Source organism: Acanthochromis polyacanthus, chromosome 10 (assembly GCF_021347895.1).
Source record: "Acanthochromis polyacanthus isolate Apoly-LR-REF ecotype Palm Island chromosome 10, KAUST_Apoly_ChrSc, whole genome shotgun sequence".
Taxonomy (NCBI): domain Eukaryota; kingdom Metazoa; phylum Chordata; class Actinopteri; family Pomacentridae; genus Acanthochromis; species Acanthochromis polyacanthus.
The window spans coordinates 12,233,745-12,256,068 of record NC_067122.1 but is presented as its reverse complement, the minus strand read 5'-3'; the positions used below and the strand labels follow the sequence as shown (position 1 = coordinate 12,256,068).

Genomic DNA, 22,324 nt, shown 5'->3' with positions numbered 1-22,324 from the left:
GCCAAGCCGAGGAAGATCTCCATTGAGGGGCGGATTCAGCCCACTGCCTCCAACAGACTCCCACTGAGCAGAGGAATTCCCAGAGTTTTTTGGATAACGTAAAAGACTTATCCTACCCCCAATGCAGTGCTGAGTTTAAGGATTGGTGGTTTATTATGAAATAATGCAAGAGGCAGGTCTGTGGAAATATCAGGACTGGGAGAAACTTGCCAATTTGTCCCTCCCATAAATTGCTTCCATTTGAGGCCGATCCGCACCTCAAACGGCTCAGGAGCACAGGGAAATTTCACTTCACACTTGCCTTATTCATTTTTGTTGATTGAATTGAGTTTGCTTTTTTGAATCGTTTAAAGTTACATATCAAATCAGTGTGGTCTTAACAATATAGTATTAAAGATCAGACTACAGATGCACATTTTTTTCTTCTACTTAATTCATGACAGATATGAAATACGAGTTCATTAGGAGTGGTCCTATTAGAGAGCCCTGAGGGACTCCCTACATCAGCAGCCAGCTCAACTGCTGCTCCAGTCTTCCTATTCTTTTATCATTGAAACGTAGCTGCTCTGAGTAACTACACACTTTGGGACAAGCAAAGCTGTTCTTTCACATTCACCACATAGTTTAGGCCACACAGGGAATATGGACTTGACAACAGGTCATAAATAAAATAATTTTTTCAGGATGTTGATGACATAATCATGCAATAAAGGGATCCATTTGGAAGCACTGCAGCGAGTCAGTTCTGTGTCAAAGAGGGGACAGAAGTAGAGGAGCAAAGTGGGCAATTTTTTTTAACACTCACCACATTGTACAGGCCAATGCACCAGCGCTCAAACAGAATCTGACCAGAGAAGCCATTGACGAACGCGAACCAGATCTAAGAAAGACAAAAATCACAGAGTCAGAACAGTCAGATAAGAACTGAAAGCAATGTACTCACAGGTTTATAATATGGTTTACAATGAGGAGGTTATTATTTTCATCAGAAATATGATCTCATGTCCAAAATACTTGCATTTTCCTTTCCCAGTTATTTTATTCTGAAAGGCACATCTATAAGTCTTTCTAACTGCTCTATCAGTATATGCTTTCCATTAGATATAGTGGGGCTAAGAGGTTACCATTGTTAGATCCGAGACAGGCCCAGTGCATCTACAGACTAACAATTCATTTTTCTGCTACACTACATTCTTCACTGTCTTATGACAACAGAGAGCTCAGATTGAGACTGCAGGACCTCTCGTTTACATAAAATGAACAGATCAAAGGGATAACAGCTCCTGCTAATTTACCTTTAAAACATCTGCAAGGTTGAAGAGTCTTGTAATAACGTTTGTTTCAGGAGTGGAATGGGAAAAAAATATTTCCTTAAACTAATGCGTGTTTAGTGTAAAGTGCTGAGCTATGATTAACGTATTATTAACCTACCCCAGGTAAACTTCAAATTGAGGAAAGGAAGAATGGCCAAAACAGGCCAAATGAGGAAAAATGAGTGATACTGGGAAAACCAAGACCTCCAGATGCCACCTCGGCGACACAAATTGTCCACTGGATTCATCACAGGATTACCTTCAAAGATATATCTTCATACTCTTTCCCAACCTGATGACATGTGGGTGACAGATGAGGCTAGTTGTAGAGCCAGAGTAGGACTGTGAGACTGAATGATGGAGACTTTGATATACTGTGTCAGGAAAGGGAGACAGAGGTAATGTGAACCATCTGCTGGGTGGAAACAAGGCTTATCACCGTATCTTTGTCACACTTCTCAGAAGTGAAGTGAAGTGAATGTCTGAGATCAGGACAGCTATTCTGAGTGAATAACTTTCACATGAAAGTGGAGCAAAAGGTGCAATCTGGTTGGAAAAATGGCACATGAAGGAATATTCAACTGCCGTAAAGCAGATCTGTCTGACGCACCCTGGAGTAAAACTGACTGCACAACGTGAAAATTGTTTGCACACTGGGAATCAAAGTGCACCTCGTCGTGTTGCATTTGACACTTTGCGGTCCAGGATGGGCTCTTGCAAATGCCAAAACTGTCAAGAGAACATCAGGGGTGCTGTGTTTTGGCCATGGCCAACCAAGCACTTCCTCGCTTCATTTAACTTCATTATGAAGGCATGAACTGCTACAAATTCTCAGATTGGGACAATGCCTATTGCTGGGCCCCACTCGCCACTGCCACTGTCTACACGACCAATACCAATCTGCCACTAGTCCTGCCCATTTATTCGTGTAAGCGTATGCATGAAAACAAATGTCACCCACCCAGACACTCCCGTTCATTCCCTCCACGGGTAGTTTAGGAGGGGTAGACGAACAGTGCTTATGTCTGAGCCCTCTCTGCTACACCCACCCATCACAGATTCCACCCTCGACTCCATCAGGTGCACTCTACCATGATGTTGTTTCTTTTGTATGGAGGAGGCCTGTTTTTAAACTCATCTGGTGTGTCCGTTCAAATCTGCAACCATGCACTTCTGAATCCAAAGGCATACTGTGCATCTTCTGGCAACACAACAATGCTCTTAGGTGTTTTTGGTCTTGGCTTGTCGAGAAATACATTCAGATGGCGTTGCTATGGGTTATATGTAGATGAAGCCCAAGCCATGAGGCAGGTTCAACCATTAGCGTGGCTCAAGCAATGGTAACGAGAGGCTAGCGGGTAGGTCAAACTGCTGAATTAATTACAGCTCCGCTCAATGAGTAGCTCTGGGCTGATATATTGTTGTGCTAAGTTAAAAAAGGCTCCTATTCATAGCATGTGGTAACTGCTTCTGTGTGAGTGTTTTGGCCTAGTCCTCGGGGTCCCAATAGCTTCTCTCTTTTTCTCACTCTCTCTGTCTCTTGAGGGACAGATGCATTGATTTGCTCATTAGGGGAAGTACCAGGCAGGATTTTTCGTCCCCTTTTCTTCTCCTCATTGAGTGCCACTCAACAGAGGGGTGTGGCTGGCCTCTCTCCCCCACTGCACATCATGAAAAACAGCGATGGAAGGAAGCGGGAGCTGGATAGGGAGGATTGGGCAGCGGCTGGCCGATAAGACGACTTGCATATTCATCAGCAAATGAAACATAATTGATTCCAAGGCTTCTCCGCAGCTCTGCAGCCTTGTGTAGAAGTGGCTGGGGGGTTGAGGGAAGTCTGACATTTGTCCCCAGCAATGCGAGTCCTGATACTCTTAAGCTTAGCAGTGCAGAATTTCCAGTGGAATTCATACGCAAAGCAAGCAAAGAATAAAGAGGAACATAAAGAAAAAGCTGATAAATATGCTGAAAATTTGTGGTGCCACAAACAGAAGCAGCCTCACAATGCCAGCCATGGCCTGTGTGGATTAATTCTCTTCTACTGGTCGGCAAGCTTAGCTCTGTTACTCTCTGACTACACTGAGCTCCACTGAATGCAGCTTTCATGTAATTGCCTCATAAATGCCACTTGTCCATCAGCCCCCTCTGTAGCACCTTGGCAATGTGTCAATCAAACCTGAGTGGCCAGCTGGATCGTCCATTTGAATTGAGTTGCTATGGCTTTCTTTAGAATGGTCTCTTGGCTTTAATGCGCCTGAATGCAACCCTTTTCACTCCTATTCTTTAGCCAGGGGTGTAATTTGTTATGAAGTCGAAGCTATGAATTATGCCTGAAGTTCATGAAGTTACTGAGCACATTGTTTAAAAATATTTGAATAATTATAGCAGCCATTTTCAATCAAACAAAGTCGTGCCTCGAGCGCGACTACGCTTGAACTGCTCAGGAACCGATTAGGAAAAGAAACGCCAACTACAATCAAGATCAGAACAGCCAAAAGAAACGCTGTGAAGCAGTTCCACCTGTCAGCCAATCATCCACTGAGTGACAGCCTTACATTCTTGCCCACAATTAACCCTCAGTGAATCACACAAAATCCTGGACTGTTCCAAGAGCTCAGACTAAAGTTGCGCTCACATTCACGTCTTCCACAATAGCCCAAGAATCCTTCACCCTCCTACTCTATGTCTCTTATAAGAGCCAGTGGAAAGAGAGGGAGATGAAAAGGGGCTTAAACACAGAGTCTCCCAGCCCTGGCATTCAAATTGTAACGCACACTGTACAGGACAATGGTGCAGCGAACAAAAAGTTAAAATTCCCGTCAACATCCCCGATTCTCTCCTTGCAAGGTAGGCTGAGAGTCGAAGTGAAAAACATGCGAGCTCAAAAGTAAACCTATTAGTGCAACAAATGCAGCTTTTACTCATACCCCGGGGCTGCTGGTGTGTTAGATGTCAAGGTCTAACAAAACAGCGACATTTGAAATACTGAAGCAGCCAAACAGTAAAGAAATGTCCTATTATCTACTTCAGACCCCTGAAGGAGTGTAGCATGGGGGAGGGGACTTATGTTTTCAAAGAGCAACAAAAGGTGTGCTGGAAAGAAGCTCGCCCTGCAGACAGAACTATAGATGTTATGTTCCAGCTGTTGGAAAAGACTTTGAAAAGAGACCTGGTATGTTTCAAAGAGGAGCTGGATAGACAAAAAAAAAAAAAAAAAAAAAACAGATTTGAAGAAGAATTTGGACCAGGTTTTGATGTAATTGTTAGCCCTACCATTACACAAAGACATTTAGAATTCCAATGAAGGGCAGAAAAATAAGTACATCAGAAGTTATTCCACCTCTTTTGAACCTCATGAGTGAGGTAAACATTGCAAGGTTGGAAACATGGCTGAAGACAGGGGCAAACAAAGAAAATTCAATTTTCAGGCATAGAAGAAATGTCAAATGCAATGGCTTTTGCCAACAGAAAATTAAATTTGCTGAATATTGAACTTGGATATGTAACTGGTATTTGCCTTATCTGGAAAAGGGCAATGCAATCGTACAGTTGCAATGATTTCATAACTGCAATCACAGCCTGGTAAGAGACCAACTACCCTCTTTGACTTAAGGTCACCATAAGCCAGAAGCAGACATGCTGGAATGTTTAAAGTAGTCTACTGATTTTTCATGGCACATAAAGTAGAACGAGGATGAAGAATGGGATCAGAGGTCAAGTATCATAGAGAGAAGATGAGCAAAAGAAAAAATTAAAGTACTCATATTTCCATCGCAGGTTGTGTGGTGAAGATATTTTAAAACTTGTGGCAGATCTTGGCCAGGGAGCACACTCCTAATAGTCCTCTTTTCATGAGCAAAAACAGTGAAAAAGTGTAAATCATCTCTCCCAGACAGAAGTAGTATAGAGAGAGCTGGAAGGACTATTTGTTTCAAAGCACAAAAACTGTCTTTTTTCCTTACTTCTCTGATGCTATGTGTTTCCTCACTTGTCCTGTTTACATTTAATTTATGCTGTGCCAAAGACACTAACACAGTCCAAGTGATTAAGATCTATCGCACCGTCTCTATTAAAACCTCCTGCTATTTGGAACAAAGTGTCATCAAACACAGTAGATGCAAAGCTGCTGTCATCAGACAAGTGCATGGCCTATAGATCAAAACATCTGAGCACCACCAGTGATAAAGCTGCTGCTGATAGGAAGCACTTAACCTGTCTGGTCACTCTTGGTTTTAGCTCAGAAGTTGCACTCTGCACAGGGGTCTGGTATCTATCACATGCCATCAAATCCACCGCACACCAACTGACCGATGCTGGGAGAAACGTACATAAAACATATAACCCTTCTCCGCAGACATGCAGGGAGAGCTAAGGCTGAGTGGCCGTGAATCACATCAGCATAATAAAATGTGAATAATCACAAGGTAGAGGGAAAAAAAGGCCACACATATCATTGTCTCTTCACTTAACCTTAATTGCTACATTTTGCCAAAATCTTTCAACATGTGATATAAAACCTCTTGAACATAAAAACAAGATGAGACTATTATCACATATTGATGCTGATATAAAGTTAAAACAATGTTTTTAAGACACCATTTTTAATATAGCACATTTAAAACAGTCGTCCCATTGCTTTCCAGTAAAAAAAGAAAAAAAAGTTTAAATATTGATGTTCAGACCCTATAGTGCTATTTATGATGTGATTTAACTTGAGTGACTGACACATTAGGACTTAGAAAAAATACGGTATATAAAACACTGCTTTACTTACTATACTATTACACTATACCTACTACAATACATGTTAGGGCTGTGACCCTACTGTGTTAGTACTAATGGAGAATAACCTAAGGTAATAATGTATGACCTAGGATATATTAAATTACCAAACTTCACCTAACTGATATAAACATTAGAGCTCAGACCCTATAGCAACAGTAAGCATTGAGATTAGCCTGACAAATTAGAAACTACTTTTTTTGGCCTTTTTGGCTTTATTTGATGGGTCAGTGAAGAGGCAGACAGGAAAGTGGGGAGAAGAATGGGGGAAAGAGAGTAAAGGGCCATGAGCAGGAACTGAACCCAGGTTGCTGCTTTGGGAACTATAGCCCCAGTTCATGGGTCGCCCGCTCAACCACTTGAGCTATCTGGGCGCCCATAAACATTGACATTCAAAAATTATACATGAAAGCCCTTCAAATGCTGGGACTACCTACTTGGATATAATGACTGTACATGTATCTGTTGATTTTTAGTGTTATATACATATATCCTGTAATTCTAGGGATTACGAAGAAATGGGTTGGATCACAAATGAGCTGGTTGTACCTCACACTTATTCAGATGAACTGCTTGGGGATTGACCTTCTGGGGATCGCTTACATAGTGAGGACTTCAAGGCAGAATTCCTGTTAATTACATATAGATTTCCCTTCATTGCCGAGTGTGTATGCCTGTGCGTGTATCTGTTTGCTTGTGTATGTCCAGATATGTCAAAATTCAAACCAGTCACCCAGAAGCCGCACAAGCTGGCATGTACTGTGAGGGGCCAGTCAACAGAAATACAAACATGGAAACGTTAAAAAAGATTTTTTGCCTTTAAATAGTATTTGTGTCATTTTGAGAAAAATCTCAAAGCTCTGCATTCACATCTGGTTCCTTGCATGACGAAGTCTTGAGAGCTACTGTGTGGGACTCACCTCGATGATGTAGAGAACAATGTTCTTGTAGAAGCAGTAGAGGATACACTTGGCTACACGGTTGTAATTCCAGGCTCCATGGACGAGCAGCAGATTCTTTAGGTATTTGAACTGTGTGGGAGAGAAGCAAATGGAGGAAAATGACAAGATGAATGAACAGCAGAAGTCTGTGTACAGTAGACTAATGGCTCCTCATAATCAGAGATCATTGCTGGAGCACTAAAGCAGTTACAGGAACTTCAAGATTAAAGAAAGCCTTTTGTCATTCCACAACAGAGGGCTAAAGGACTGATGAAGCATTGTGGCCAAAGCTCTCACTAACACATTCCAGAAATGTCTAGTCAGAGACTGTAATGCCGAGCTTTGAGTTGCTGAAATTAGAGGGGTTCATATGGGGGTATTGGTCTCCAAGGGCTCAACATAATAGTTAAATGGCCTCGTAATTATCCCGCTATTTAAAGCCTGTGGCGAACTTTCAATTTCAGTGCAATTCCTGGCTGATCCAGGGTGATAACACTGAAACAGTACATTAAGGCAAGTGTTTCATCACATCCTCTTGCCATCTGACAAGGAAAAAAAAAGATCTTAAAAATGCCTCTGAAACTGGAGCGGGGGATAGGAGGAGCAGGACTCAACTTTTTGAGAGGAACACAAGTTTGTTTATTTGAAGGCCTGCATGTCTTTCAGCTTCACCACAGAACTCCTTGGTGAAATAAAAGCACAGTGGCGGGCCCAGTTTGTGTGACCCCTCCATCGACTGGAACAAACATCAGTTAACACAGACCTAAGCTGATGACAGACGGACAGCAGAGATGCCTCGACCCAAAGCCTCTCTACTCTTCACTTGCTTTAACAGATAACGCTCAGTTTTTTTTGTAATAAATCTTACAAACTAGCTGCCTAACAATCTCCAGCAGCGAGGAGCCCATCTGACAGTCTAGAATATTAATACAAATCATGTATAGGAAAAAAAAAAAAAAAAACAAGTTATGCAACTACCCAGGATTGATTTCAGTTTGCAGTCTGCAAATTACACTTAATGTAGCGTAACACCGAGATGCGGAAAGTACCAGTGGAAGTCTGGAGGTGTAATTTAATTTGATGCGGGGGAACATAACCTAAATGGATCATAAGAGGCCACCTGTTTGTGAAAGACTTACACTTTCTATGTCATGTGGATTGAAGGGGGCACTTAAGACAAACCCAGGACTCTTGAACAGTAATTGCATACTGAAGCACAGAAAGTGTACTGTGTCTTAGTCAACTACTGGTTTCCCATACTCTCAAGGCCCTCGGCTGCAACAGAAACATGATGCACTGAGCAGCATGTTGTGTAACCGAGCCGTGACACAGGAACTCCGTGGCTATTGTTGCCAACAAGTATCACGTATCGATGGAGAGTTTCAGACAAACAGGTTACAAGGATGTAAGTATGTATTTAAGTAGCATTTTGCCAGAATCCGTTTCTGTATAGCTGTGTTGGGAGTTAGGTGTCAGCAGATGCCTGTTTTACAGGTGTTCCTGCTTCACTGTGTAAGCAAAAGCCCTTTCAGACATATGACCCATTGTTACTCAGGACAATGTGCCAAGCGATCATACATTACACTTGAGAAGACAGTGACAGGACTGACAACTTGTGGAATCTGACTTCCAGAGGACAAAGCACGAATATCAGTGGATTTCTGCCAAATGAGGACATGCACCTGCAGCTTCAAAGTAAACGTATTCTGATCAAGTTAACAACACATTTCAACACTGAGGAAGTGTAGAATTGTGTGTCTGGTTTTATGCTTTTAACTTTACGTGTATGTATTGTATTCCAGTAGAGATTCTTTACTAAATGTAATTCCCACAGCTGTGAATTCTATATTAGTCTTGACTATACTCATGTCTTCAATCTTCAACTATTAATCCATATATTGTGTTTTTCTTCATTGCCACTGCACTCACCTGGGCGATAGAGTAGTCGGAGGAGTTTGCTGCCTGCAGACCCTCGTTGCCTGAGATTCCCACACCGACATGAGCTGTCTGGATCATTCCTACGTCATTAGCACCGTCACCGATGGCCAGCGTGATCACCTTCACCTGCTTCTTCACCATCTCAACCACCTCTGACTTCTGAAGAGGAGATACTCTGAAAGGAAGGAGGAACTCAGTGAACATCAGACTACAGTTAATTACTCACATCTGTAACAGATCTGTGTTTGTGCAAGAACTATAAATATGAAGATATTGGTCTTGTAAAACTGGAGCTCCTTTCACAGGACATAATGATGAAGTGTAAAGTTGAGATTTAACTGAATGTGAGATTGTTCCCATCACTAAAAACTGTTTTGTCCATGCATCTCCTGCTCTCCCAGTGTCAGACATAAATACTGGGATGTGTCTAAATAATGTAAATTCTACAAAACTCTTGACTTCAGCACTTATAAAATCAAAGTTCTTCCTGTTCTTAGGAAACTGAAGGTTGCGGCATTCACACAGTTGTGCCAAACTGTGTTAACACCCTAAAAATAAACAGAAAGCGATTGTGTGGATAATATTTCTTGAAGAGTTCCAAAAGCCAAGAATGTAGGTGGCAAAAGAAAGAACGCACTTGCAGAGACTGCATTTAATCTCCTGAAGCTGTAACTTGACCGGCTGTCAGGTCATTGGCATTATTTGACGATGGGTTATCAAGTCTGTACAGTAATAAGTCCTGCTAGTTGGACGAACTGAATATGTAGAAGGAAGGTGAGGATCTAAAGCAGATCTTTTCAAAGTTTTCGTATTGTCTGGCTGGAGTCTAAGTAGATTAAGCCAAAAATAAATATATTCTTAAAATTTTTATTCTGGTCTACAGGGAAAGATGCTTTAATGCCAAAGAGAAAACCGATTTCCATAATCTAATGAAGCATCTAATGAAGCAGTTGGTGAGATGCAGTTTCCTTAGTATCCACGCTGTAACTCCTTCAACCAATTGAAACGCCTTCTCTAGACATATGTGGTTTCCATTTAATTAATTAGTGAAGACTAATATCAGTCAGCTGCACTATTGATGCAGCTTTACTCCATTGTCAACTATTTAAATTATACTGTATACTTCTGTTTTCATTTTCATTTAAGGACTTTCTTCAGTTAATGAGCTCAAAAACGTCACGATAAATTAACTTAGCAATGTTATGAGACATAAATGCAATGTAGCGACAGTAAAACATACAGTGCAAATGACTGCACTGCATGGGGAACTGGCTACTACAAATAAGGCATGTTAAATTCTCCAAGAGCCTCTGCAAAACTGTTCTTAATTCATTAAGTCCAGCCAATCATTAAGTTATAGTTGTAGTACATATAAATTCACCTCTACAAGACTTCAGTCTTAACTTTATGTAGCCTCCTATGGAGGGGCTTCTTCTCTGAGCACCAAAATCAGCGTAGCATACAGCAAAGACAGTCTCTGGAGATGATGCTGTAAAGTGCACGTCTGTCTTTAGCTGTGAAACTGTTAATGTTTATGTTCTCCGAGGTTTAAGAGGCCTCATTCATCTCCCGGTGTATCTTAGTGCCCACAGAGTGTGCACAAGACTAGGGCAGGTAGAAGTGGGGGGAAAAAATAAATAAAAATTTGACATAATGCACGGAGTAATCGTGTGGCACCTAAAGGTTTGCTGGCCCCAGACCCCGTCATGGCTGCTTGAGTACTTAAGTACTTCCTATTATTTATGTGGCCTGGGCAGGTCAACAGTGTAGCTTTATAATGTTGAAAGTTGCCATTTAAATTTACAGCTATCGCACTTTTAAGCTGCGGCCATTAAAATACCGAATGACTTTTGTGGCAAAAATATACTTTGTAGTTCAACCACAGGGTTTTATTCTTTTAAGTGAAAATCACCCATTTCTAGATTCTCAATTGTAAAACTTTATTTCAGCGTTTTGTCTGATTTTGAAGTGAATCTTTTGGGATTTGTTCAGACAGCACACCTTGATTTATTCAGCTTGGGCTCTGACATACTGTGATGGGCAATTATTTACTACTTTTTAAACATTTTATGGACGAAACATTTAACTGATCGTTAGTTGCAGGTCTACTTACTTATTGTTCTCGTTTCTTGACTTTCAGGTTCATTTTATTGTTTCTGGAGTAAATCTTACCTGCAGCATATGACAGCTTTACAGGACAGGGCGAGGTCCAGGAAGTACTGACGCACTCCAAAAGTAAGGGCATATTTAAGAGTCTTTCCGTCAATAATGAGAGCAAAGTCATTTTCCTTGTAGAGGGCATCTCCCAGCATTCCACAGTGGTGGCTGAGGGTTTCCCTTGTTCCCTGTGTGATGGAGAAGAATTCACAAGCATTAAAATAATGAATTATTTTAATTTCAAGCCCATAGAGTTAGAGGCGTTAGAGAAAATGTGCACTTTTGGAAGATAAACGTAGGTATTTTGCCCTGGTGGATCGGCTTTCAAGAACTTTATGTGCAAACTGATTAAGATTAATTAACACATGCAAAAAATATACAATGCCATCTGTTACACTAGCACAACTAATTAAATGCATACAAGCATCTTTGAATAACAGAATAATTATGCTTCTAAAGAAAGAAGTTTTTTGTAATAATGACAAATCACAATACAAAGACAGAGTATAAGAAAATACTCTGAATATGTTCTGTGCTTCATGTGAAACATTTCAAACATAAATGCAGTTTTTACATCTCTTGTAATGACATTTAATAACTTTGGTCTCAGAGGTTCCAGTGGTAAAAGGTTTCTGAACTGTCCTGTCATTTTTTTCATTTTTTTTTGTAATTTGCAATTAAGATCTGTAGCACGATGTACAACAAAGGTCTTGCTTTCTGCACTGTATTAATGTAATCTAAGAGAATGAAACAGTATTTGAACAGTGGCTACATACATTTTCTTCACTACATTCTGCAGTGCAACACCAAAAAAAAACTCCACAATGGTGTTCATATTTCCTCACAATACAAATATTCATTTATCTTAATTCTAAATAAATTCTATATTTATTCATCTAATATCCTATTTACATTAGCGTAAAGAAGACAGATCTGTCCACTAGCATTGCCAATCCCAAACCGTTGCAGAGCAGCTGCTCTTGATATTGCATGCATTTATTATGATTCCGATATTTATTGCACACAGACTTTGGCTTTGAGGTGATAACACAGTGAATGGATCATGTTTGCTTTTACAGTGTATACAGCTCTGATGATGAGTGATGATGAAAAGCTACAAATATGAGACTGACAAGAGGATTAACTGTCGTGGTGCATGGGCATGTGGACTGGATGGATGGAGTGGTGAGATCATCACTGTGTTTGTTATTCAGTCATCTTCACCACAGATGGTGAAATCATTGGCAATAAAAAAATATCTGCACGTAATCATTATCTGAGTGGCAGGTAGATGCACTGCATATTTTCATTTAAAAACATAAAACTAAACACATATGAACTGCACGATTACGAAGCACTTTCTGCAATAATCTGAATCACATCCTGGTGTACTCGTGTTCAACAAAAGTATAAGTGCAATACAGAGATTTGTTTTAATAATAGCTGGGAAGATAAAATGAAAATATAAAATGCAATGTACGGAATCTAATGTGCTAAACAGATGCCCAAACAGCTGAAATCATTAAAAAAATGATGGCCATTAACAGGGCTGAAAGGATGGAGGGGCCTGGCCTGGCGTGGAGGTCAGATGTGTCAGAGCAGTCAGATTGTACCAGGGGGACCACGCAGTCTTCGCTTGGCATAACAAAACTCTGAAACCCCAGCTTAAAGGAAATATTTGGAGAAAGGGGCTTTACGTTTCACAAAGCGAGAGAAGGAGAGTGAGAGACATGCACAGAAAGAGATGATGGATTAACAGAGGAGAGAAACTGAGCAAGAGGATACAAGCAGAGAGCAGCTGCAAGGACTTAGCCATCCCTGATGGGGTCTGTAAAACAGCACGAGATGGTGAGCGGTGGGCAGGCCGCTGTGTGTTTCTGCATGTGTGTTCAGGCCAGAATAGCCATACGCTGTGGTATATACACTCAAATGCAACTACTCCATCTGAGCTACCAGAGTGATTTCAGATGCATGTCAGTGTGAGTGCTGTTGTAAAAGCTGGTATACCACATGGATGAGAAAGAATTCACTTTGTTTGGGGCACAATCAATTCATCACACAGTGTGATAAGCAAAGTTTACCATTTCCTTAAGTAGGGCAGCCATTTCCCCCCTAATTTCCTCTGAGGAATTTTAGCACTAATGCTGCACGTCTCCTCCTAAAGCCTCTTTGTTATGGCTATAATGACCAGTTTAGCCTATGTGACTAGCTAGTGTTTGGTTTCGGAATGGGTATGTGGAGTCCATTCAGAAATCCACAAGAGCTTCCCATAAAGACTTAGCTCCATTGTTGATATAGGCCTTGAGTGATATAGCCAACAGGACGTGACACTCATGATGTGGAATCTGGACATTTGTATTGATGTAATGTCATCATCTGTCTTAGACTCTGAGGCCCCCAAAAAGGGGATGTTCTACCTTAGAAGTCTGTATGGACACATACTGTGGACACATATGTCACTTAAAGAACACCTAAGCATGACCATGTTTGTGCAACAAAATAGATCTTTCAAATGCATTTCCCTTTAAAAAAAACTAAAATAATTAGACCCATCCATCTGTAACTTGTGTTTACTAAAGATTAATGTACTAATGGTTAAAAAGCGCTTTTTGTTCTCAAAATGATAAAACACGCTGACTGGAAGATAAAGCTTTTCAAGATGATCTAATCCTACCTTGGAGACAGAGTTTCACTTTGGGAATTTCAGTTCAAGTAAGATTTAGTACAGGAGATGTCAAGAACTTTGTCCTCCCTTTGATAATCATTTCTAAACGGCAACGAAGGAAGACATGCTCCAATTACTTTCTTTCACAGCACGAGAGCGCTCAGAACAACCAGCCCTGTTGCCTGGCCCTCTGTTCACTGTGGCCGGTCAGTCTTGGTGGAGAGGTTTCTCCCTTTGCGTTTTAACAAACTGCCTTGTGTAAGCATCTGTTCAACCACAGCAGAATGGGAGCTGACATTTCAAAGCGCTGGTCCGTGTGCTTTATGAATGCACCGAGCCCAAATTTCTACCTCTACTCCATTTATCACGCTTAACGACTGGCTGACAGAGTGAAGGCAGTCCGTCATCACCCCTTAACACCCCCCTGCTGCTTCCCCCTCCTTCGTCCACTTCTTCTCGCCATTTCCTCCTTCTTGTCCGACAAACTAAACCCAGTTGAGTTTCTTCTCCATCTGTGGCTCCTATGCTTAGCTTTCTCCTGCTTGGAAGTGCAGGGACTTGCCCTTTTCAATCGCAGAAACAACAGACAAGGCTCTCCTGCCAGGGGGTCAACAGACTTCTCTGCTGGGTGTCTCAAAGACGCTGAATGCAGATTTCAGGATGTGTGGTGGTTTTATGTGGAAGCTTCCCTGTGGCCTCATTCTTTCAGCTTCAAGACAGTTCTTTTTCACAGGGATTGAGTGAGGACACGAGGGGATTATTATACTTCAAGATGTCTCCACATGATATTTTTGTCCTTAAGAGGAATATTCAAAACTATGTCTTAGTAACTGCTTTAACTTGTGCACAGCTTTGTGGAAGAATTGCTGATTGATCTAAGATACTGTTCTATATTTTGAATAAAATCTGCCACAGCATTAGCATGAATGACACTTGTATGCAAGAGTACCGTTCACTGAAATTATTTAAATGTATTCAGCTCTTGTTAGCCTCGTTGACCTCTGACGATGATACATCTTCACTGCAGATGCAGACATACTGATATGAATTGCAGGCATCACAAGCGCATGAGCCAGTTCACCGCTACACTACTTTTACCTTTAGCATTTTAACAAAGGAATTGAATCCTACTTCAGCTAGATGCATAGACTAAAGGAAGCTACCGTTTTAGTAAAAGATGATGAGCTTTACATATTTCAGTTACATCGTTAGTTTTCTCCAAAAGGAAGTTTAATCATTTGTATACTTACATCGAGTGTGTCTTCATTGATCACGAGCATGCCCATGTTCTTGGTCAGTAGTTTGCAGGAATGTCCTGCAGTGAAACAGAAAATATAAAGGATGAAAGTTTAGTTTTAGTTCTCTCTCATTTAGCGATGTGACACCGGATGAGGTTGGGGCCCAAACAGACATACACACACATTAAAGAGATAAAACAAAGACCAAAAGAGAGAAAACAAAGTCAAACGAGCGATACAAAATTTTAAGGGACACCAATTAAAATGTTACAGCTCAGAGCCGGTGTCTCAGGACATGACTAATGAGTTTGGTTTACAAGAGTATGTCAGTTTCCTGTTTTAATAGGCAGTTACAACTCTGAGTTACCCAACATGGCTCTCTGGGGAGCTTTTCTCTCAGCTCTTGGCTGGGACAGATGCTCAGGGTCACCAGCAAGGTGGTAGAAGCAGCCTCCCATTGGGGAAAACAGAAATGTTTCGTGAGCCAGGACTGAAGCCTTCAGTGTAGTGCTGCGGCTGCATGAAAAGGCGGCCATCTGTGGCATAACCACACGAATATTTGTGGGCTTCAACACTTTGCTTCTGTCTGGAAAGAGATTTTAGTTTCTTTAAGGGAGTTACCACAAAGCCTGTGTTTTGTGAATACATGGGTGGCATTTTCTATGAGTGAAACTGAGATAGGATTATATAGAAAACACTCAAAAACACACAGTGGAGCACAATAGTGCACACACAAGTACACACACACACAGAGGAAATGAGTAAGTTTCACCTCCAGAGTCAAAACCAAACAGGGTTGGGGTCTGGGTTCTGCCAGATTGTTTTCTTAAGTGCAAAGGTGCAAACGTCCAAAAATTTGCCAATGTGTGGAAAATGTCTCCCCATCTCAACACTGTGTCCCTTCCCCCCTTGTCGATTCCTGCCACAGCCCTTCCGCTTAATGTGTTTACCTTGAGCTCATTTGACTGCCCCCTTTTTTTTCAAAAAAAAATTTCACCAAAGTTACATTCCTGGCCTTTCTCCATCTCAGGCGGAACTAAACACAGCTCCCACAGGACTGGAGGAATGTGTAACGACGACACTTATGTCACAGTAATCAGGGATGTTGGGAGCAATAATTAAAGATACAAATTTTAGCCACAGAAGGCCCTCAAAATGGATAACATGCCGACGATGACTTTGGGAGGCACGAAGAATGCTGGCCTGGTAGAAAAGTAAGATGGAAAGGCAGGCATAATGGAAGCTCATATTTGTGTGAGCAGATAAGTAATTATGTTTACTCTTTATGTCTCTTTGCGTAAGGGGATGATGCACCCTCTGGCCAAACTTAACAGCACATTAGTAAAGTGAGCAGCGTTGCAGGCTCGCTCCTTTCACTAAGTTTTGGCTCATACCTGTCTTGAGCATTACGTACATATGACTCCCCTCAACCAACAGCTTACAGGACTGCGAGTGTGTCCCAGAGCAAACATTGCTCTTTCCTCAGGCAGCCAAACACACGCTTCAGAGTAGTTACTTTACATTATGTCATGGTATTTCAGGCTTAAGAGACACAGGCAGTCTCCATGCTTGGTAAACAAACATTTTAGTGAATAATTTAATACATAAAATCAACAGCATGTATACTGAAAAACTTATACCAAAAGAGGCATATGGGTGGTTTAGGCCACCTCAGTATAAATCTAAATGTCCTGAGCTGAATTCATCGGTCAAATTTGGCAAAAGGTGAACCGTTAACCCTGGCAATGGGGATCGTTTTTCAGTGAGGAAAATAGTAAAAAACAAAGTCAATATTGAGCAGAGTTTTTACAGAGCAACTCAGTCAAAAAGCGGACCTGTAAAAATACTTCCAGTGAGCACGAGTTTCTGCTGAGCCCCTTCACATCTGGGCACGGTGGGCACAAAGGGCTGATTCAGTCGGGCTGCAGTGGTAGGTACAGCCACAAACGGAGGCACTTTTGATATCTATTTTTCTGAACTACATGTTACAGAGTTGGCTGCACTCTGAGTTGATCTATTTGTGGTGTTTACCCCACATCTAAAAAGTGTAATGTCGGGGCCGTTTAAGGAGGAGGAAAATGAAGTGAAATGATCTGGCAGCGTTCGTCATTCACCTTTCTGATAACATCTGCCAGACTAAAACCTGTGGGAGAGCTAGATACGCGAGAGGTGCCGGCTTGTGTACATATGCATGTTATTTATTTCATGTCAGTGCAGGGGGCTCATACATCATCCGGTGTTCTGCGACAGATGCTTTTGCTAGATGTGTGAGACAGAGAAACATTCAGCTTGTCAGTAGTTTGTCTTGCTGGGTGAAGAATGACTGCAACTACAACTTCAGTACCTGTAAGAGGCTGGCATACATCATAGCTGAGCACAGATCAGGTTCACCACAGACTTTTTGTTTTGTTTTGGGAGCAAGTGCACAAACAAGGCGAGAGCATCTTATGACGGACTGATTAAAAAACACAGCTTTTACATTCATAGGTAACTCAGTTTCTGCAGTTACAGCATCAATCTGTTCGACAGCTGGTAGCAGAGCTCAGCTTAATGTTTTTGAGGTTTGTCCTCTATGTGAAAGGAAGCATTTTAAAAGGCACATCCCCTAGCACAAGTTGTTAAAGAACTGCACCAGTATTAGTATTACTACTAAAACTTTTAGCCATAAAACATCATGACACTTTGCCTGATCAACATCTGTATAAAACCTGAAGTTTAAAGGCTCTACAGTCATTGCTCACCAATGTTGATGGCCGTTTCTTGTTTGTCTCCAGTCAGGATCCAGATCTTGATGTCAGCCTTCATTAGAGTCTCAATGGTCTCAGGCACCTTATCTTGGAGCTTGTCCTCTATCGCCGTGGCGCCCAGGAGCTGCAGGTTCTACAGCACAGAAAGTCAGTAAAAAAAAAGAGTCAGCAAGTTGGGACCAAAACAGAGGAAGGCCTTTAAAACATCATGTGTCAGACAAACATCTGGGCCGGGCTTGTGTCACTCACTCACTTGCATTTTTCCCCTCATCAGCTGCTCTTGTTTATCACCCAGAAAACCCACCACGGGCTTAAGGGGTTTTGGATCAGTTACTGTGCCCTGTGTGTGTTCATGTGTGTGCCTCTATAGATACAATCTCTCCCACACAAGCTCGCCCACAAAATACGGTCGGTGTTTTTCCCAGGAAACTCTGTGGTTCTTTGGGGCTGGTTGTGGGCTTGTACGGGCCCATCACAGCGCCATATATTTGACAAGACCCAGGGGTAGAAGGGAGACAGGAGGAAAGGCTGGGGAAGCTCTTTCACTTGTGACTCGAGCCCTGCTGCCTGCACGTCTGTGGCCCAGTTCTCTCTAATCAATGGGAACCACACAGCACAGAAAACTCAGCCTGGGGAAGAACATGTTCATATCTACGGAGTCCTCATTTGTCTTTTTGATGTGAATCGTTCCATTGTTCCAGTGGTTGTTGTTTAAGGCACTCTCTGTGGATCGTGATATGAGAAGCGCTTGGATCAGAAATTCAAGCCCTAACCAGAGAGGAACCATAACACTGAGTGATAAGCCAAATGTTGGTATATTTTGTCTGGTTTTGGGAAGTGAACCTACATTTGAGAGTTACATTTGCAGTGAAGGGTAAATACAGCTCTTGGAAAGTACCTCTTACAACACTAAATCAATGTCACACTCTCTAATGTGTAAAAAGAGAAGTTAGAACTTTATAATCAAGGGCTGCAGTGTAGAAAACAGAGTGATCTGTTGCACAAAACGGTAACACTGGCCTCATGATGATCTTCCTGGAAAATTCTGTTAACTTACTGGTAGATGGCCAAGCTTCAGTGCAAGCAGACCAGAAAACCCAAAATTGAAGCTTAAAACAATCAGTAAAGTCAATGAGGAATTTTTCCTGCATGAAGCAGTTCACTTTCATCTGATATTCAGCAGAGAAAAATAATATAAGAGTAAAAATCCTACAGTCACTTAACTGAAAGATTACATCAGGTTTTCACTAATCAAGCTTTTGACACAAAACTACTGAAAATCATCATTAGTTTGTAAAAGTGACGATCTACTGGAGACTTAGTTATTAAAAACGTAGCAGCTGTCCAACACAAGACAAATAACTAGAATTGTATTTTTATCAAAATCTACTTCCCATCAAGGATTTTTTTATGTTTCTACATTGAAAGTAATCAAATTAAAGCATTTTAGCTGAAAAATGATTTGAACAAGTCACTTCAGATGACTGATTCCACTCACTGTTGGAATGTCAGACCTTAAATTTTCACTGCAACTCCATTGTGCCCCCCTGTGGTCTCACTGTGTTCATTTTGAAGTGCGGGTGGCCCCGAGCAGCAATGAACCCCAAACCCTGGGAGCAGCAGTGCCACACTCTTCTAATTAGGCAATGCACATTACATTTTCCTTTCTGAAAGCTTTTATATTTATTCCATGATTGATTGCCTCCATTTGTTTTGGGCAGCCAGCAGCAGCCACGAAGAACATGCCAAGTCGCTGATTTACAGCTGTGGCTTCCTGTGTTTGACTAACGATTCCACACAGACCCACCTCACAGGAAAAACCAAATCTACCTGCTGCAGAAACCTTGAAACTCCCTCACAAGAATGCACACACTTTTGAACATTTGAATGTTTCCAGGCATGATTACTTTTCCCATTAGTTACACTTGAGTTTCTGCCGAGTTTGATTTTTCTGCACGAGCCTACCAAAACGATGATGTGCATGAAGTCCCGTTCATTAAGTAAATGCAGCGTGACTCAGAAGAAGAGCTGCCTCTCATTTGTCAAGTTCGCTGGATTTTACAATGAAATGTCTGATAGAACAATAGAACGAGCGAGTAAAATGTTTAGTTCAGGGGACAAAACAATGTCATAGCAAACCTTCTCTATCAGTTCGTAGCTCTCCTCCAGTTTCAGGGCTCTGTTCTGCAGGGAGGTGCAGGCTCTGTGGTGGAGCTCCTGCCACTGCTGATAGGACGACTCGCTGATGTCTGCCACCGCAAAGCACAGGGTGCGCAGGCCTGGAAGATTAAAAAGAGCATGGCAACACTTGGGTCAAATGTCATGGCTTCTGACTATTTAGCATTTAGAAACCTTGCTATGCTGACTAGACTGAGCTCTGCAGTTTGTATCAAGCATGTCAGTCAGATACATCTACGTAGGGTAAGTGTTGCTGACATCCTCACTGTGCAGGTGAAGTAAATTAAATCATCAATCCTGGCCTTCTGAAAGAATTGGGTGGGTGGGTGGTTGCCATGTAGAACATCACACAGAATAACCACTACCACCATGAGGCTACAGTGTTACAGTGCTGTATTTGGGGATGGATGTGTACTTTTGTATACGCATTTAGGTGGCTGTATTTATTAATTGTGAAGGATATGGTACTTTTATGCTATTTTCAGGATGCCTCTTTGAATACTTGGACAGGAATAACATTGAATTTGGCTACCTACGCCAAATCTATTTAAATGATTTCTTTTTCTTGCTGTTTTTAATCAAAAAAGTCCCTGACAAATAAACTACCAGCCACTTGAGAAAAAGAAAAGCATGGCTAACATAATAACTGCATATCACAAAGTTTATAGTTAGATCATTATTAATGCAGAAGAACCAACCAAACAAGACATTTTTTATCCTCCACATATCTAGTCCTCAAAGCATCTTACATGGAAAAATTCTGAGACTATTTGACCAGCCAGAATTTCAGTAGCACATACATAATATACGTGCTCTGTGTCACTACGTTGGCTTTATAGTTCTTCTGAACATAAATGAGTTGAAAGTCCAAATTTCAAACAAGTGATAAATTCTTCCATAATGCTAAAATCATTTAATGCAGTCAGTTATTTCTCTGGAACGCCTAAGGATGTTGCCTTTTCAGCTCATACCACTTCAGTGACTGAAGATCTTCACAATCTGTCCTGAATGCTATATTTGGACAAGATCAAATATTTCAAGTGACATCATTTTTCTGGTGTCTCACAAGGGGGCAGTATGAACAAGAACAAGAAGAAAGTGGTGTCGTTTCCTTCACCTCCACTGCCTCATGCTAATGTTCCTGAAATGACTCACTAAATAGTGACATAGGAGGAAAACCTCTTGGGGAGACAAAACTTGTTCTGTTCCTTCAACAGAGAATCAGGTTGACGATTAGGACCAGAAATAAACAAACGCAGATACAGTATGGTGGAAGCATCCTAAAAGATGCTTTAGTTTTGGCAGACAGGGGGCGATGTTTGTCCACTCACCCTCAGTGGCAAACTGCTCCAGGTGCTTCAACGTGATCTCTTTGTACCTCGAGCTGTCTGCCAGACGATCATAGATCACTGTGTCCTGAGGGGAAACAAACACGCTTTGGTTACAGACACCCAGGAAGGAAAGAAAGCAACCTCCTGGACTCCTGGAGCTACTTTGCAAATGCAGTTCTCAAGCTGGATGCAGCCCTTATGAGAAGCACTGTGTTTAAATTAAAATACAAATGGCCTTGTAGCTATTTGTCCCAATATAATCATGTGCTTTTAAGAGCAATAAATGACAAATGTATCTGAACCAATAATGGATAAAACATTCAGTTTTGGTAATTAAGTAGTACATGTTTTCAGCAATTCAATGATGTAAATGTTCAGTGAGGTTAGAATCACACTGAAAAAAACAGTCTGTTAAGTGAAAACACAAGCACATGGAAAATTCGACATTTGTTTCATAACCACTAAACTCGATGTTAACGGACTTTAATATATATATATTAATAATCTTGAATCCAGCAGTTATAAATAATTGATAATCCCAACAAGGCTAACTACACATAATTTACTCTCAATTATGAGCTGAGGTCCTACCAGAATACAGAGAAACATGGTCATGACACAGTAAATACGGTTTTATTTTGAGTGTACAATATTGTACAAATCCAGGAGGGTCTAGATACTTGATCTAGCATGAATTGCAGCTAGTCTGGCAGCTGATTGTTGTCATATGAAACAAAATGTTGGTGTGTCTGTTATTTTGCAGAGAGGTACATGTGTGGAGTGAAATGCAGTGATCTTTCTTTATCCTGCTGCTCGTTGAAAAGATTTCCTGACATGAACAGGAGGCAATAAGGGGAGAAGAGCGTTCGGCAATTGTGTGTGCGGCAGTGATGGTGATGGGCTGTCATGCGTTGCCATGGAGAGAGACAGACACTCACAGCTCCTTTGCAGTAGAGGCGGATCCTCCCAGATGGGGTGCGCATGATGACTGACATCCTCTTCCTCGCACTAGGAGACAAAACGTCAAGCAAGAG

The 22,324-nt window shown here is 41.4% G+C and overlaps 1 protein-coding gene across 2 annotated transcripts in view; it reads right to left on the bottom strand.

Annotated features, from left to right (window-relative positions):
• atp8a1 (ATPase phospholipid transporting 8A1) overlaps positions 1-22,324 on the bottom strand; it is a 113,106-nt gene that overhangs the window by 24,838 nt on the left and 65,944 nt on the right. For both annotated transcript variants that reach the window (XM_022199400.2, XM_022199402.2), the window contains 9 exons: positions 22,229-22,298; positions 21,291-21,375; positions 19,921-20,060; positions 17,776-17,914; positions 15,047-15,111; positions 11,147-11,319; positions 8,966-9,149; positions 7,016-7,126; positions 806-880 (listed from right to left, as the gene is read on the bottom strand). In XM_022199400.2, coding sequence (XP_022055092.1) covers positions 806-880; positions 7,016-7,126; positions 8,966-9,149; positions 11,147-11,319; positions 15,047-15,111; positions 17,776-17,914; positions 19,921-20,060; positions 21,291-21,375; positions 22,229-22,298 — 1,042 coding nt within the window. The remainder of the gene's footprint in view (positions 1-805; positions 881-7,015; positions 7,127-8,965; positions 9,150-11,146; positions 11,320-15,046; positions 15,112-17,775; positions 17,915-19,920; positions 20,061-21,290; positions 21,376-22,228; positions 22,299-22,324) is intronic.